General features: G+C 46.0%; 2 protein-coding genes across 3 annotated transcripts in view; one reads left to right on the top strand and one right to left on the bottom strand.

Moving 5' to 3' along the window:
* The window catches only part of LOC310701364 (netrin-4-like), a 56,569-nt gene extending 49,555 nt beyond the window's left edge, over positions 1 to 7,014 (bottom strand). For both annotated transcript variants that reach the window (XM_083492132.1, XM_083492133.1), the window contains exon 1: positions 5,282 to 7,014. In XM_083492132.1, the coding sequence (XP_083348258.1) occupies positions 5,282 to 5,369 (88 nt within the window). In that variant the 5' untranslated portion in view covers positions 5,370 to 7,014. The remainder of the gene's footprint in view (positions 1 to 5,281) is intronic.
* A 3,077-nt stretch (positions 7,015 to 10,091) lies between these two features.
* The window catches only part of UROC1 (urocanate hydratase 1), a 51,750-nt gene continuing 47,287 nt past the window's right edge, over positions 10,092 to 14,554 (top strand). The window contains exon 1 of the mRNA XM_083492027.1: positions 10,092 to 10,622. Coding sequence (XP_083348153.1) covers positions 10,497 to 10,622 — 126 coding nt within the window. The 5' untranslated portion in view covers positions 10,092 to 10,496. The remainder of the gene's footprint in view (positions 10,623 to 14,554) is intronic.

Raw genomic sequence — 14,554 nt, 5'->3', positions numbered from 1 at the left:
TACATAGGCTCCTGTTGTCACACCACACCCATGGTGAGGATGCTTCATGTTCCGTTTGAGAGCAATGGAAAACCAGGGGAGTCTTTCTACAACCAACTCTTTGAAAAAAGAATTGCTGCTGCTAGTTTTAATTCTAAACTGTGCAATGGAAAAGCTCTTTATATATGTCCCTTCCTCTTTATATATACATTTTAGTAGGCTAATCTGTTCCATGAAGCCTAACTCCTTAAAGCAGTCTGCCTCTTCCCTTTATCCTTCCCTTTCCTTTATAACTTTATAACTGTTCCCTCTTCCCTTTCCTTTATAACTGTTGAAATGCATAGGCTCTTTGAAATGGTAATCTTTCTTGTTTGCTGATATAATTATGCAATGCACCATGTGTCGCGTAATAATTCTAATTGCCTTTTGAAGGCATTTAAATGGGTGGCCATCAACACATCTTGTGGTAACAAATTTCATAGTTTATGTGCTACTGTGTAAAGAAGCTTGTGGGAGGGGGGAAATCACTCAGCCTTTACGAAGCTGGTGTCCTCCAGATGTTCTTGGGACTTCAACGCCCATCAGTCATGAGAGTTGTAGTCCAACAACATCTGGAGGGCATCAGATTTGTGAAGGCTGATCTAGCTAATATTGGTAAGAGAGGTAAGAGAAGATGGGATTTACTACTCTATAGTGAGGGACGCAGGTGGCGCTGTGTGTTAAACCACGGAGCCTAGGACTTGCTGATCAGAAGGTCGGCGGTTCGAATCCCTGCGATGGGGTGAGCTCCCATTGTTCAGTCCCAGCTCTTGCCCACCTAGCAGTTTGAAAGCAAGTCAAAGTGCAAGTAGATAAATAGGTACCGCTCTGGCGGGAAGGTAAACGGCGTTTCCGTGTGCTGCTCTGGTTCGCCAGAAGCGGCTTAGTCATGCTGGCCACATGACTCGGAAGCTGTACACTGGCTCCCTCGGCCAATAAAGCGAGATTAGCGCCACAACTCCAGAGTCGGCCACGACTGGGCCTAATGGTCAGGAGTCCCTTTACTAGTGATATAACACCTAAGCTCTGTCCAGATGTTCAGCCCTCTCTCCCAGTATCCCAGTCCATGCCTGCTTCAGTCTAAGGCCTTTGCATGCTGAAGAAGAAGGTCTGAAGAGGTCACCTTTGAATATTTGGCTAAACATGGTCAGAATCTGCCACACAGTGATGCCACTCATTTTTGGTGTGTGTGGAAAAAGCAACATACAAAACAAATCAATGAATGAAGTTCCCATCTGTGGTATCACTTAAAATAGAAAGCTTATGATATGAAATAACATAAACTAAACTTATATTGAGAGCTATTCTTCCCAGTGGAGACTGTAGGGTATTTAAATGTAGAATGGGAAAGTGAGGTTGTTTAAAGCTTCACCACAAACTGCTGAAATAGAAACCTACTATCTAACCTCTGAAGGAAAATAGAGATGGCATATAACCAGAATGCTAGCTTATTTCTTAGTTCATAGCCCTCTGATCTAATCACCTCTCTCCTATTGCCTGATTTACCCTTTCAACCTTAAATAAGTATTAAAATGGATCTGAAATGGTTTCCTACTTTCCACTGGTCACCTCCTCTGCTTCTGCTTTGTTTGAGGGAAGTGAGGGGGGAATTACTACAGCCACACATATTTAATTGTGTGGAAACAGCCCTGCTACTTAGTCTAGTAACCAACTACTGTAGCATGGTCCCAATGATATCAACCATTTGGATCTAACTTCATCCCTCAATTTCTGATCGTCAGTCTTTCAGCAATACTGTATCACTATTGTACAAAAGCTTTGCATCCAGTGGAATCAAGCAGGGAGAGCCAGGGTTTGGCCATAAAAACATAAGAAGAGCCTGCTGGGTGAGGCCAATGGCCCATCTAGTCCAGCATTGTGTTCTCAGTACGGCCAACCATATGCCTGTGGGGAAACCGCAGGCAGGATCTGAGCGCAACTGCACTCTTTCCCTGCTGCAATTTCCAGCGACTGGAATTCAGAAGCATGCTGCCTCCAACCATGGAAGCAGGACATAGCCATCGGCTTTAGTAACCACTGGGAGCCTCACCCTCCCTGAATTTGTCTAATCCCCTTTGAAATTTGTTGGCCATAAGATCACGAAAGGGTGGAGCTATGCAAATAAGGCCGGGCTTGATTCTCAGTGGCTGAGGTCATCCGAGTCACTAGGGTCAGTGAAGAGGTTTTAGCTCTCAACACAATGCAGTCCCACAGTGGCACATCTTCAATAACATCTGACAGTCCAGGACAGAGTAACACAAACCTTGCAAGGCATGCTACTCCTAATGTATAAAGACTGGGCAGTTTCTAACTTTATATAGCTGCTAAATGTTAATATGGTAACACATTTTACACTGGTCACAGGATAAAGGGGAAATGGCTGAAAACAAAGTGGATCAGGGGTAATTTTATTGTTGCCGTGTATGATTGATGGAAAGTGACAACAATTCTGATGAGAATAGATAATGGGAGAAGCCACTGTCTGATGCATTCATCTGTTTCATAATCTGTCATCTATTGTACATCACAAGATTATTTTATGCTTTTCACTAACACAAAACCAAACTACTAAACGCTTCCCTTTGCTTGCCATCGCTGAGTTAAAAAGCAAAACACTCACACCAGTTTCACTGGATCGTAGAGCTGTTGAACAAATGGGAAAGAAGAAGGAACAGCCAAGCTAAGGGGTATAATCCACCACCCAATGTAATCATTGGCAAGGGGGGGTGGGGGGGTTGCATACTATCCGCTGTTTCAACAGAACCAAAATAGCAAGCATAGGCTATGATGCTGTATATAGACAGAAGAGGAAGCCTGGTGTGGTGCAGCGGATAGAAAGCTGTACAGAGATCGGGAGTTGAAAAAATGCAGCTGAATGGAATTTGGATATATTTGAAACTTCATACATGCACCTTGATATCTAGGTTTTCACAAGTATATTTGAGAACCAGGAATTCCCCTTGATTGTCTCTCAACAATTTCCTCTACAATTTGAGTACAGTGGTACCTCGGGCTAAGTACTTAATTCGTTCCAGGGGTCCGTTCTTAACCTGAAACTGTTCTTGACCTGAAGCACCACTTTAGCTAATGGGACCTCCTGCTGCTGCCGCTGCACAATTTCCGTTCTCATCCTGAAGCAAAGTTCTTAACCCGAGGTACTATTTCTGGGTTAGCGGAGTCTGTAACCTGAATCGGATGTAACCTGAATCGGATGTAACCTGAAGCGGATGTAACCCGAGGTACCACTGTATCATGATCAAAACTAACATAGCCTGCCTTACTGCTTGGCAGCGTAAATGGACTCCTTGCTTTACAGGTGTTAAAGAGCATCAAACTGGAGTTCATTTCCTTTCTTACTCAATGTTTACAACAGGCCTACTACCACCATGCGGCTTTCCTTGCTCAAGAGCCATACTGTCTGAAAACTAAGCCACAATCGGGCTTCACCCAATGCAGCTCTGTGTATGAGGAGAGGATCCCCACAGCCACTGAGCTCTCGCTACTGCTGCGCCAACCGCTGGCCAATATGCCCACCTACTCTTAATGATAAGATGCTCTATCCAGCAGTCCACTCATCTCTTTAGGCTCCTAGAGTGCTGACCACTCCCACAGAAGTGGAACCGGCCAATGAAAAGTGGGGGAGGGCCTTGTGTTATTGGGAATGGCTAGGTGCATTACGGTACACTCACCCTAGTGGCAACATATCCCCTTGCAGGTGGAGGTGGTGGGGCTCTAGCTCAGTGTTTCTCAGCCGGGGGCCATATGGCCCCCTGGGACCCCCAGGATAGTCCAAGGGGGGCCACAAGTACAATTATATAATTATAAAAATTGTAAATAGGAGATGTTTTATTTACAAACAAAATAGCTACCTTTCTTACTGGTAGGGCAGGGGAGGCCACATGAAGGAAACAAAGTCGAAAGGGGGTCACGGTCAGGGGAAAAGATAGAGAAACAGTGCTCTAGGTCAGTGGCCGAGCTCTTGCTGTGCATGCAGAAGAGCTCAGGTTCAGTCCCCTGCGTCTCCAGGTGGGTTTGAGAAGGAAATAAACAACGATCTGACTTTTAGAAGACATCTGAAGGCAGCCCTCTTTAGGGAAGTTTTTAATGTTTAATGTTTTATCGCTTTTAAAATTATTATTATTAATAATATTCTATTGGGAGCTGCCCAGAGTGGCTGGGGAAACCCAGCCAGATGAGCAGGGTATAAATAAATTATTGTCATTGTTATTATTAGTCCTGGCTGGAGAGCCACTGGTGATCAGTGTCAAGCAGACATCTCTGTGCAACATGGACTGGCTATTGTATGACTCTGTAGAAGGCAACTTCCTATGTTCCTGAACAACTTGTAATGCCAAAAACATGACTGCATTCAGTGTTTTGGGTCACAAATTGCGAAGGACCATTGTTATCCCTCCTTAGATCATTGAGGAGCCCATAACTCAACACATGCCATTAGTCCTGTGTTCGCTTTCAAGCACACCCATGTCAGGTTGAGCAAGAACTCCTGTCTGACATCCTGGAGGACTGCTGCCAGTCAGTGTAAGATAGCACTGAGGTAGACCCATCAAGGGCACAGCCTCATGCTTACAGACAGGAGCACACTAGAGTGGTTCTACATGCAGATGGGAGGGGATGGTTCATGCTCTATGTCAATAATGCATCTCAGTCCTCACCAGAGAGGGTTAGAAACATAGATATGCTCTTCCTGAGAAACAGTGCATATTGGTGAGCGAGACACGTTTTGTGGCATGAGTTGAAAGTTGCTCTTATTAGGATATGTTTATTCCCAACACTATCCTATGCGCTAAGTCCAAACTCAGATATGCACATACATTATGCACCCAAAGTCACAGCCCATCTCAAGTACTTGCAGGCAGACAGCGTGCTGAATATGGAATCATAACTCTCAATCTTGTGTGGCTCTCCTTATAGCAGAACCAAAAAATTCTTGCATAAGATTTCACTGTTGAAAAAAACCATTCCCAATAATCCCATTTCAACCTGGTCTGAATCCCAGTGCAGCACGGTTCTAGGAGAGTTACCTTTCTCTGTGCCTCAGTTTCCTGGCTTTGAAATGGGAACAACCGGGACCTAGGCGGGGATGAAACACAGGTATTGCCAGCCGCTGGACTCGGTGACAGAGTGGGCTATGCATCTAAAGAAAAAACGGACGGCTTCTCCCCTTCCTACAAATAAACACTCGGAAGAGGCTTTAAAGCTCTCCCCCATCATTGATTGGGAACCTAGGCGTAATTCCGCTTACCTGCTCCAGGATGGCCAGAAATAATATACTCCAGGAATACGATCAGCGTTATGCTTTTTTGCTGCATGACTCCGCCTAGGAAATCCATCTTCTCCGGAGGCGCGAGGGTAATAATAATAATGATGATGATATTTCTACAAGCTTGGTGCCCACATGATCTTTCTTTTCGGGGCGGGGGCAGAGCAGACAAAACAAAAACACTTTCCTTCAGGGCAGCGATGACTGCGGGCTCCTCGTGCTTCCCTTTCCCTGAGGGGGTGGGTGGGAACCCGCCGCGCGTGTCTCTGTGTATCTTTCCTCTCTCTCTCCCCTTCGGATCTAAGGCGCGCTTCCCAGCTCCGCGCCCGCTTCGCCTCCCCCGGCGCGTCCACCTCAGCCGCCCATCGCCTCCCAGTGGATTCAGGCAGAGCGCTGGCTGGCTGCTTCGAGATACAGCCCCTTCGCCCCCTCCCCGCTTCGCCCCCCCGGAGACGAGGTGAAGTTCACACGTCTGGCACAGCAAGCCGAGCGGAGCAAGCCTAGTCCTCCTCCTCCTCCTCCTCGCCCGTCGACCTTTCGCAGGGTCAAGGCGGCGACGCGGCTCGGAGGGCGAAAGTTCCTTCGGAGTTCGCTCAACTTTCGATTTCACTTCGGACCTTCCCTCGGCCGCCCGAATGTTTCCACTCGGCTCTCCTCCTCGCGCAGGACTGACTCGCGCTTTGACGCTCCTTCTAACGCGAGTGCAATCGAGGGCAAAGCCGCCTTTGTTTTGCCACCCTCTCACCCCCTCCTCGGTCGCCCAAGCACGGCCTTCTCCCCCACCCGCTTTGGACTATCGCCGGTGTCTCAGAGGCGATCCTATGTATTCCACCGCCTTTAAAAGAAAATGGATTATTACTACTACTACTACTACTATTCAGGGCAGCTCAGGGCTTGGGTGACTTTTGTGGGGATTGGTGAATAGCCCCTCCCTTCACTTTCAGGTGCCTTGGATCAGTGCCTTCTATAAAATAAAATAAAAAATGACGATGAGCTAATTTTTTTTGGAGGCGAGGCTTCTTTGCGCCGAGCTGCTCGCGTCTCTCCAACCCCGCGGCGATCGCCTCTGCCGGCCACCTCGGTCCCCTCTAGCCCCGTCTGGCTGCAAAAGGGATTATTCTGACATGTGATCCTCTTCCTGTCCTTTGATACGTGTGCGTGTCTGTGTTTTGCATCTCACTTGCGCACTCCTTCGGCTGCTTGCGCCGCTCTCCAGACGCACGTGTCCGCGTTTGCTCGCTCGCAGAGCCTCTCCTTTCCCCCACTTCGCAAGAGCCCGTCAAGCCTCCGGCTCCGACGCTGCTCCTGTCCTGGGCCTTTAAAACCAAATGCCCGGCGGGGAAAGCGCTCCTTCCTCCGCCGCTCCCCCCTTCGCACCGGCCAGGCTAGGGGTCGATTCGTGTCTCCGCAGCGCCCCCCTCAGGCATAACGGCCAACAGCAGCAGGCGCCGTCTGCGCATAGCACCGAGGCGGGCAGGCGACAGAGGCAAAGTGGTCCAGGAGGAGGAGGGTTTAACAAATCGGACATGTGCTGTCCTGCTTAGTGGCTTCGACCACTAAGGATGGATGCTGATTAACGAGCAGCGTTAATAACCTGCCAGAGCCTGTCTGGGAGGAGAAGCAGAAGTTGGATTTAAGCAGGGAAAAGTAAGATTGAATTTTTGCAGCTGGTTGGAAACGAAGCAATGCTTTGGCGGACTGGTTGCAGTGCAGGCTGGGGTTTCTCCATCCCCCTGGGGTTTACAGGCTCATGCAAAGTTATTTTGCTGCAAGAGGCAAAACAGTATATCACTTCCCTGCTCCAATTCAAGGCGTGCCCTTCCCAAGGCCAGCCAAAGTGGGGTTTTTTGTTTGTTTGTTTGCAGACAGAATATCCCACAAGTGTCTTTGCAAGTGAAATACATAACCATTAGCTGCCCTTTCACGATATTGAAACTCAGCCCAGCCCTTTACAAATTTGTATTCAGTCCTCCGCGTTTTCTCCTTGCAAAGTTCCAGAAGGAGAGCCAGGACAAGTCTCTTACAGCAAAAAGACTAGAGGTGTCCTCAGCCACTTTTGCGTATGGAGACAGATTTGGAAATTTAAGAAACTGTTGTGGGCATTGCCAAATACCCACATCATGGTGTCCAACTCTTCATGACCCCATGGACCAGAGCACGCCAGGCACTCCTGTCTTCCACTGCTTTTTAAGATGCTCTCTAGGCTTGTCATTGCTTTCCTCCCAAGGAGCAGGCGTCTTTTAATTTAGTGACTGCTGTCACCATCTGCAGTGATCATGGAGCCCAAGAAAGTAAAATCTCTCACTTCTATTTGCCAGGAGGTGATGGGCCCAGTGGCCATGATCTTCTTTTTTTGAAGTTGAGCTTCAGACCATATTTTGCGCTCTCCTCTTTCACCCTCATTAAAAAGTTCTTTAATTCCTCCTCACTTTCCGCCATCAAGGTTGTGTCATCTGCATATCTGAGGTTGTTGATATTTCTTTTGGCGATCTTAATTCCGGCTTGGGATTCATCCAGCCCAGCCTTTCGCATGATGAATTCTGCATATAAGTTAAATAAGCAGGGAGACAATATACAGCCTTGCCGTACTCCTTTCCAACAAACTGGTGGTGCTCAGAACTGCTTTCAAAAATACCTCTCCGTACCCCTGCAAAGTGATAAAACTCTTCTGCCACTGTGACAAAAAGGATGTTGGACTGGATAGGTCATCGGCCTGATTCAGCAGGCTGTTCATATGTACTAACACAGGCAACAACAACAAAAGCCTCACACTGAACAGAGAAGCCCCTTCCAAGCAATGAACAACAACAAAGGCCAACCTTTGTTTTTTTATTACAAATAAATAAATAAGGGGCAGGGGATCTTGGCAGGCACCAAGTCTGTGTGGCCAGAGGCAAAAGTGGGAGAGCAGTTATCTGATTTTCACACTCACCCTCTCTAGCCTTCACCCAGACAAGCAGAAGGCATTATGAGAGCTCAAGGTCACCTTCCTGCTGGGCACAAATATTTGGGATGGGAAGCAGGCCAGTGATGAGTGTAGCCTGCGGAGAGAGGTTGTGGCCTGGGAAGAGTATCTAGGGCCAGATACAGAGGCCCTAGAGGGCCACTACCATGCCCTGCTGACTTGAAGTTCCCCCATCCCTAGCTTACCCACAGTCACAAAATGTTTCCATAACTATGTGTGTGGTTATGTTTGCATGTTGCATACACACATACTGATCACTGTTCCCTGCTGTGGTCCTTTCCCGTCTTCTTGCTGCAACACCACAAAATACATCACTGCATTATACCCATTTTACAGATGGTGTGTCAATGCTGAATGACAGGAATTTCATTAAGTCCACCCAGCGAATATGCAGATTAGGTGGGGTTTGAACCCTAGTTTCTATATCTTCCCAAGCAGTCTGTTTATTGGGTCACATTACGATTTCCACAACTCTCTGTTTTTAGCCCCTGAGTGTCTGTATCACCAGAACTGATTGCTGCCTACTGGAGCCATAAAGTGGATTTTCTAATCTCTTTCTGCAATAGTTCTGACTGACTGCATGAGTGGGACATATTCAGGGGCAAAATTTCCACCAGCCATTCCTTTCTTTCCTTTCTTCATTCCTTTCTTCCAACCAGATTTCCAAGCCTGCAGCCCTCTGATAACAGGCTTATTGTCCCCACCCTCGGCAAATGTGCCTTTGACTTAATTCCCTGATCTGCAAAAATATTTCATTCTTTTCTTTCTCTTCCCCAAGGCATTTGTGGGCCATGTGTGTAAGGCCTAAGATAGTAAGAAGCACTTCACTTCTGCCTTGGTTCATCAGAATTCTCCCCCCTCCGCCCACCCCATTATGCATGTTTTCATCACTGGGGCTGGTGGGGGTGAATTAGGAAGGTGTGCTCTTTTTGTGTAAAAGGCATATTATTCCAGCATGTACCCAGAAGTGTGAGAGATCTGTACTAAAATATGATGGTCTGGAAGTGCCTGATAAGAATAAGTTAAATAATCAGCAATTTGACAACCCAAATTGACTGACTGAGGCAGCCAAATGAATGGAATAGGATAGTTGTGCCGTTCTCCTCTATGAAGCCAGGCACATATTGAGATCCTCTTCAGAGTCCCTCCCCCTCCTCATGATCAGAGAAGCAAGGGGCTTGCCTTAGGACAGGGGCTTCTCAAAGGTGGCCCCAACATTATAGAAATCTCTCCTGAGGAGAGTTCACATTGCTCCTTCAAATGCCTGGAAAGGGCTGCCTTGTTTTAGAGCAATTTGGAGCTTTTGTCATTATGTTATGCTACTGCTGTATGGCTCCCATGATTCTTTGTAGACTTACATGTTGGTGTCAGTTTTATAGGATATTTTGTTGCTGTGATTTTAAAACATATATATGTATGTTTCATCACCTTATTGTGAATCTTACCTGTTGTAAAGCTCTGCTAGTGATTACTGGAACCCAAAGGGGGTATACAGATGATTTAATAACTAGTGGAACCCACCCTGTGGAACGCCCTCCCATAAAATGTCAAGGAGATAAATAACTATATAACTTTTAGAAGACACTTGAAGGCAGCCCTGTATAGGGAAGTTTTTAATGTCTGATGTTTTGTTATGCTTTTATATTTGTTGGAAGTCACCCAGTCAGATGGGCAGGGTACTACTACTACTACTACTACTACTACTACTACTACTACATTAAGGCCCACAAATGAAAACACGCAAATACGAAGATTTGAATTTTTTGTCAGATTGTAGAATCTTTAAACTTGACACACACTGCTGTGTCTTTCAGTAGGTTCAAAACCTTGCAAAAACCACCAGGCCCCTCAGAGTAGTGAATGTGTGTATGTGCAAAGTACATAAGCTGGCTGAATGTGGTTCAAAGTGACAGGCCCAAAAGCATGCGCAAAGAATGGCCAGAGAATAATCAGTAGGCCTGTGAATTATTCTTTAGGAGGAGGAGGCAGGAGAAGCCAATAGGATTGTGGAGACTGAATAGGTGTGTCTGACAGGCATGGTGTCTTTTCTCCAGAGAACTGGAGGTGCACATACAAAAGCCAGTGAACAGCTTGCTTTCATCAGGGGTCACCTCAAAGTTGCTGAAGATCCCCCAGGACTCTCCAAAGAGAGCCTCTATCTTCTGTCTTGCCCCTCAGGCAATAGCTCTCTGTGAACGATCTTCTTCCTCTAATTACATCCCCTCACAAGCCATGTCCAGCCTGAAAGAAATTTGTGGCGGGCTTCCCTTGAACCCTCTTCCAGAGAACAGGGGCCGAAAGAGTGGAATCCCTCATGCTCCTGTGAGGACTCCCAACCTGGATTCTCATGAAGAAAAGGTAAGAACATTTGCATGGGATCTCTTTGGGTGCCCACACCAGTTTAAACCCACCAGAACTTCAGCCTTTGCTGGTCTGTGGCATCCCGGTTCCCCAAAGGTACAGGAATAAAAATATTCACTGTCAGAAACTGGTTATAGAGACACATGTTGCCTAGACAAAAGAGGAGACCATAAGCAATCATCATGGTCCTTCTGTTGTCCCTCAGTGAAGCAAAGGAAGAGTGAAGTACATTTGTCTGCTTAGTCATTAGACAATAGATTTAGTTGCTTATTTTTAAACATGCCTCTCCACAAGTAGAGCCCAGTCCTAAATAACGCTTGTGCATGTTCTAGGGGAACATTTTCTAGTAAGTGTGCTTAGCTTTGTAAACTTAACGGAATGGATACACTTGCCCTTTAACATAAGAATGTAAGAATAACACTGTATTTATGTATACAGAGATATGTGTTCTTGTAAGGCAGGGATGAGCCACTTGTTACTTTCCAGATGTTGGACTCCAATGCACATCAGCCCCAGACAGAATGACCAATGGTCATGGATACTGACCTATTATCCAAGTCTGTATTCATAATGAAATTGTTTTTGAGATTTTAAAATAATTTTATCACTTGTTTTCAGTCCTAGGCTCCTTTTGGAGGAAAAGCAGAATATAAATTTAATAATAAATAAATAAATAAATAAATAAAATACAATAAATACAATAAATACAATAAATAAAATAAATAAAATAAATAAACAAAGTGAATTGTTGTCTACAGCGTTATAGGTTCTCAATTTTCAACAAAAACAGTCTGTGCAGGAGACTGACTTAGTTTTTCAAGCCTTTAACAAGAAACTGCTATGATGATATGGTGGTGAGGGACATTTGGGGGAAATCAATTGGCCTGGCATATTCAAACTGAGACTCATCCTTGAGTGAGTTGAGTTAATGATTTGTTCTTTGGTTGGGCAACCAAAAAATAAATAATTGTTTAACTAAGCAGTAACTGAGTTGCCTGCTAGGTTCTTAAGTATTGTTACATGCCCACCGCTTCCCCAACCAGTGAGAAATTCCCAGGAGAGTGCTTCCAGGATTGTTTTACTTTGAATCAGAGAGGACTTGTGGCATCTTTGTACAGGGTGAGCCTTTTAAAAGAGGCCCCGTGGAACATGTGTACCCTGTATCCACGGGGCCTCTTTTAAAGGACTCACCCTGCATTATTGTATTAGGCTGAGAGGCAGTAGCTGGCTCAAAAGTCTTGGCACATAATATATTTGTGAGTCGCTTTCTCCAAACATATTTAGCGGGTAATTTAAATGTTATGTATCTTTTCAATGTAACAGGCTTTTATTCCTAGATAGCATCATCCTCCAAAGTGAGTCTAACCTCATGGGTTTGTATCCATTAGTGTGTCCCTTGCATTGACAGAGGGCAATTAGGACCAATGGGGGCTTTCATGAGGGAAATAGCCAGTTGGATCAGACCAATATATCATCTCAACCAGCATTCTGTTCTCGTGGAGGCCAGCTAGAAGCCTGTGGGAAACCCACAAGAAGCATCTGAGCACCAGAGCAGTCTCTCCTCCTGTGGTTTCCAAACTCTAGTATTCAGAGGCCTACTGCCTCTGACTAGATCAGAGATAATTCACACAAGACAAAGGTACAGTGGGTGGAAAGGCTCTCTGTCCAGAGAGGGGTTGAGCTGACGCTAGATGGTTTTGCACCAAGTTTGCATTGTCCTGACCCCTGAATCAAGCCGCAGCAATCCAGGCCCAGAGTCAGAGGCTGCAGAGGCACGTACTAAGGAGCCAGGTCAGATTAAGAGCCCTGAACTAACTGCTGGAGAGCAGGAGATGACTACAACTGAGGCCGCTGGACAGCAGCCTCCAGAAGAATCTCCTAGAGTCGACCACCAGGGCCTATAGGGCCAGAGCCTGGACCATCACAGGCTCCTTCCCCTGAGAAACCGGACGCCTCCCACTACACATGCAGGGAGCACACCAGGAGAGAAACTAGGGAACAGGGCCAGAGTGCCTGTCTTCAGGCCAGAGAGCTGGCCCTTTAAGACTCTGAAGTTGTCTACAAGGCAGTGGAGTCTGGAAGAGGGAGTCTGGACACAGAAGCTTAAAAGGCTTTAGTCTGCTCCCAACTTTTGTGGGAGCAAGTTGCTCACTGGGAGCTGTCTGTGGTCCTGCAACAGCCTGTTAGCCTTGCTACTTTCTCTATAGGATCTGGCATCAGACCACTTTCCCCAGGCCATGCCTAATTTTATAAACTTCTGTCCTGTTGGCTCTTTGGGCTCATCCACTTTTGCTTGCCCTGCTACTTTCCCCCAGGAAAACCCAATCTTAACTGCTGAATCAGAGCAAACATCAATAGGGTTTCCTCCAGAATGATGTCTGCTCTGATTTAGCACTAAAGAGTGAGTTTACTGGGGGAAAGCAGTGGGGCAAAGACAAAACTGCTCAAAACCATGCTTTCTAGGCACGGGACAGTGGAAATATAGACAAGCCATTACTTTCCTTTTCTCTAAACTAAAAAAACCTAAATGCTGTAACCTTTCCTCATAGGGCAGTTGCTCCATCCCAAGACCAGCACTTGGAGAACAAGTTTGCAATTAATATAAATGATTATTGTTGCTGTGACTATTAATAATATCAGCCATGATACTGTAATATAATTCATTGGAATAGTAGTAGCAGTATTAGAAGTAGAATCGGCAGTGTAACCGTAATGTGTTCCAAAGCTGAGGGAACAATGCCAGTTAATATAAGCTGAGGATCAGGCCTGTGTGTCTGCAGCGCTTTATTTTCAATTTATATTTGCAGTATTAACCCAAAACTGTTCTCATGTTTTGTTTTCATGCATCTCTATTTCTGGCAATTATATAAAGCCTTTATGAGAGCTTTAGCCATGTGCTTCAGGGTCCTTCGGAAGAGCTACGTGGCTCTTTCCACCATCTCATCTTTAATCTCCTTGGATAAACCAAACCATATCTGCAAGGCTCTTTCCATATATGGTTCCTGACTTCTCTTTCTTCCAAGCCCCTTTGTTGCTCGGGACTTGAAGCCGCAACATCCTCTGTCTCCTCCTTTTCCCTGCCCAGAGGCAGAAGTCTCTGTGCTTTACAGTGTCTTCCTTTGGCAAATTACAGAAGGGTTGCTGTGTTGGCCTGATGCAGCAAAAACAACATTTTTTTGTTAAATGTATTACTCTGCTATCCTACAATGCCATAGGACTCTCTGCTGCATTTCCTTTGTCTGCCATACATAGATAGCCTGCATCGCTTCATTGTGCTCCTGTTAAAGAGTAAACTTGCCTTACATAAGAACTTAGGAAATGGCCTTATTCTGAGCCAGACCATGGCTCCATCTAGGGCAGTATCATTTACTCCAATGGCCCCCCCACTCCCCCACCCCCTTGAACCACATGGAAATGGTTGAGCATCTTAGTGGACCACTTGATGGTTTCTCTGCCTGTTGTAGCAATTATAATGCATTGTGCTAGGTCAGGGGTCAGCAAACTTTTTCATTAGGGGGCCGGTCCACTGCCCCTCAGAGCTTGTGGGGGCCGGATTGTATTGGGGGGGGGGAGATGAATGAATTCCTATGCCCCACAAATAACCCAGAGATGCAGGCTGGATTTAGAAGGCAATTGGGCCAGATCCAGCCCCCGGGCCTCAGTTTGCCTACCCATGTGCTAGGTGCTGTATGGTTTTTAACAGTATTTTTAATGGTTTTCTTTTATTTCTTACACAGTGTGTTTCATTGCATTGTGATTTTAATTCCTTAGCATTCAAATTGTAATACAGTGTAAGAAATAAAATCAATATGAATGTTGAATATACCATCTCCCGCCTTCAAATCCAGACAGGCCACCTGAATGAAGTGGTCCATGGACCAGTTTGGGAACCTCTGGTCTACACTGACTTAGCAGCGGCTCTCTGAGGT

This window comes from Podarcis liolepis (assembly GCF_965112155.1).
Source record: "Podarcis liolepis genome assembly, chromosome: 2".
In the NCBI taxonomy this organism is placed as follows: domain Eukaryota; kingdom Metazoa; phylum Chordata; class Lepidosauria; order Squamata; family Lacertidae; genus Podarcis; species Podarcis liolepis.
The sequence above is the reverse complement of the archived record's forward strand: the minus strand, read 5'-3'. Positions and strand labels throughout refer to the sequence as shown.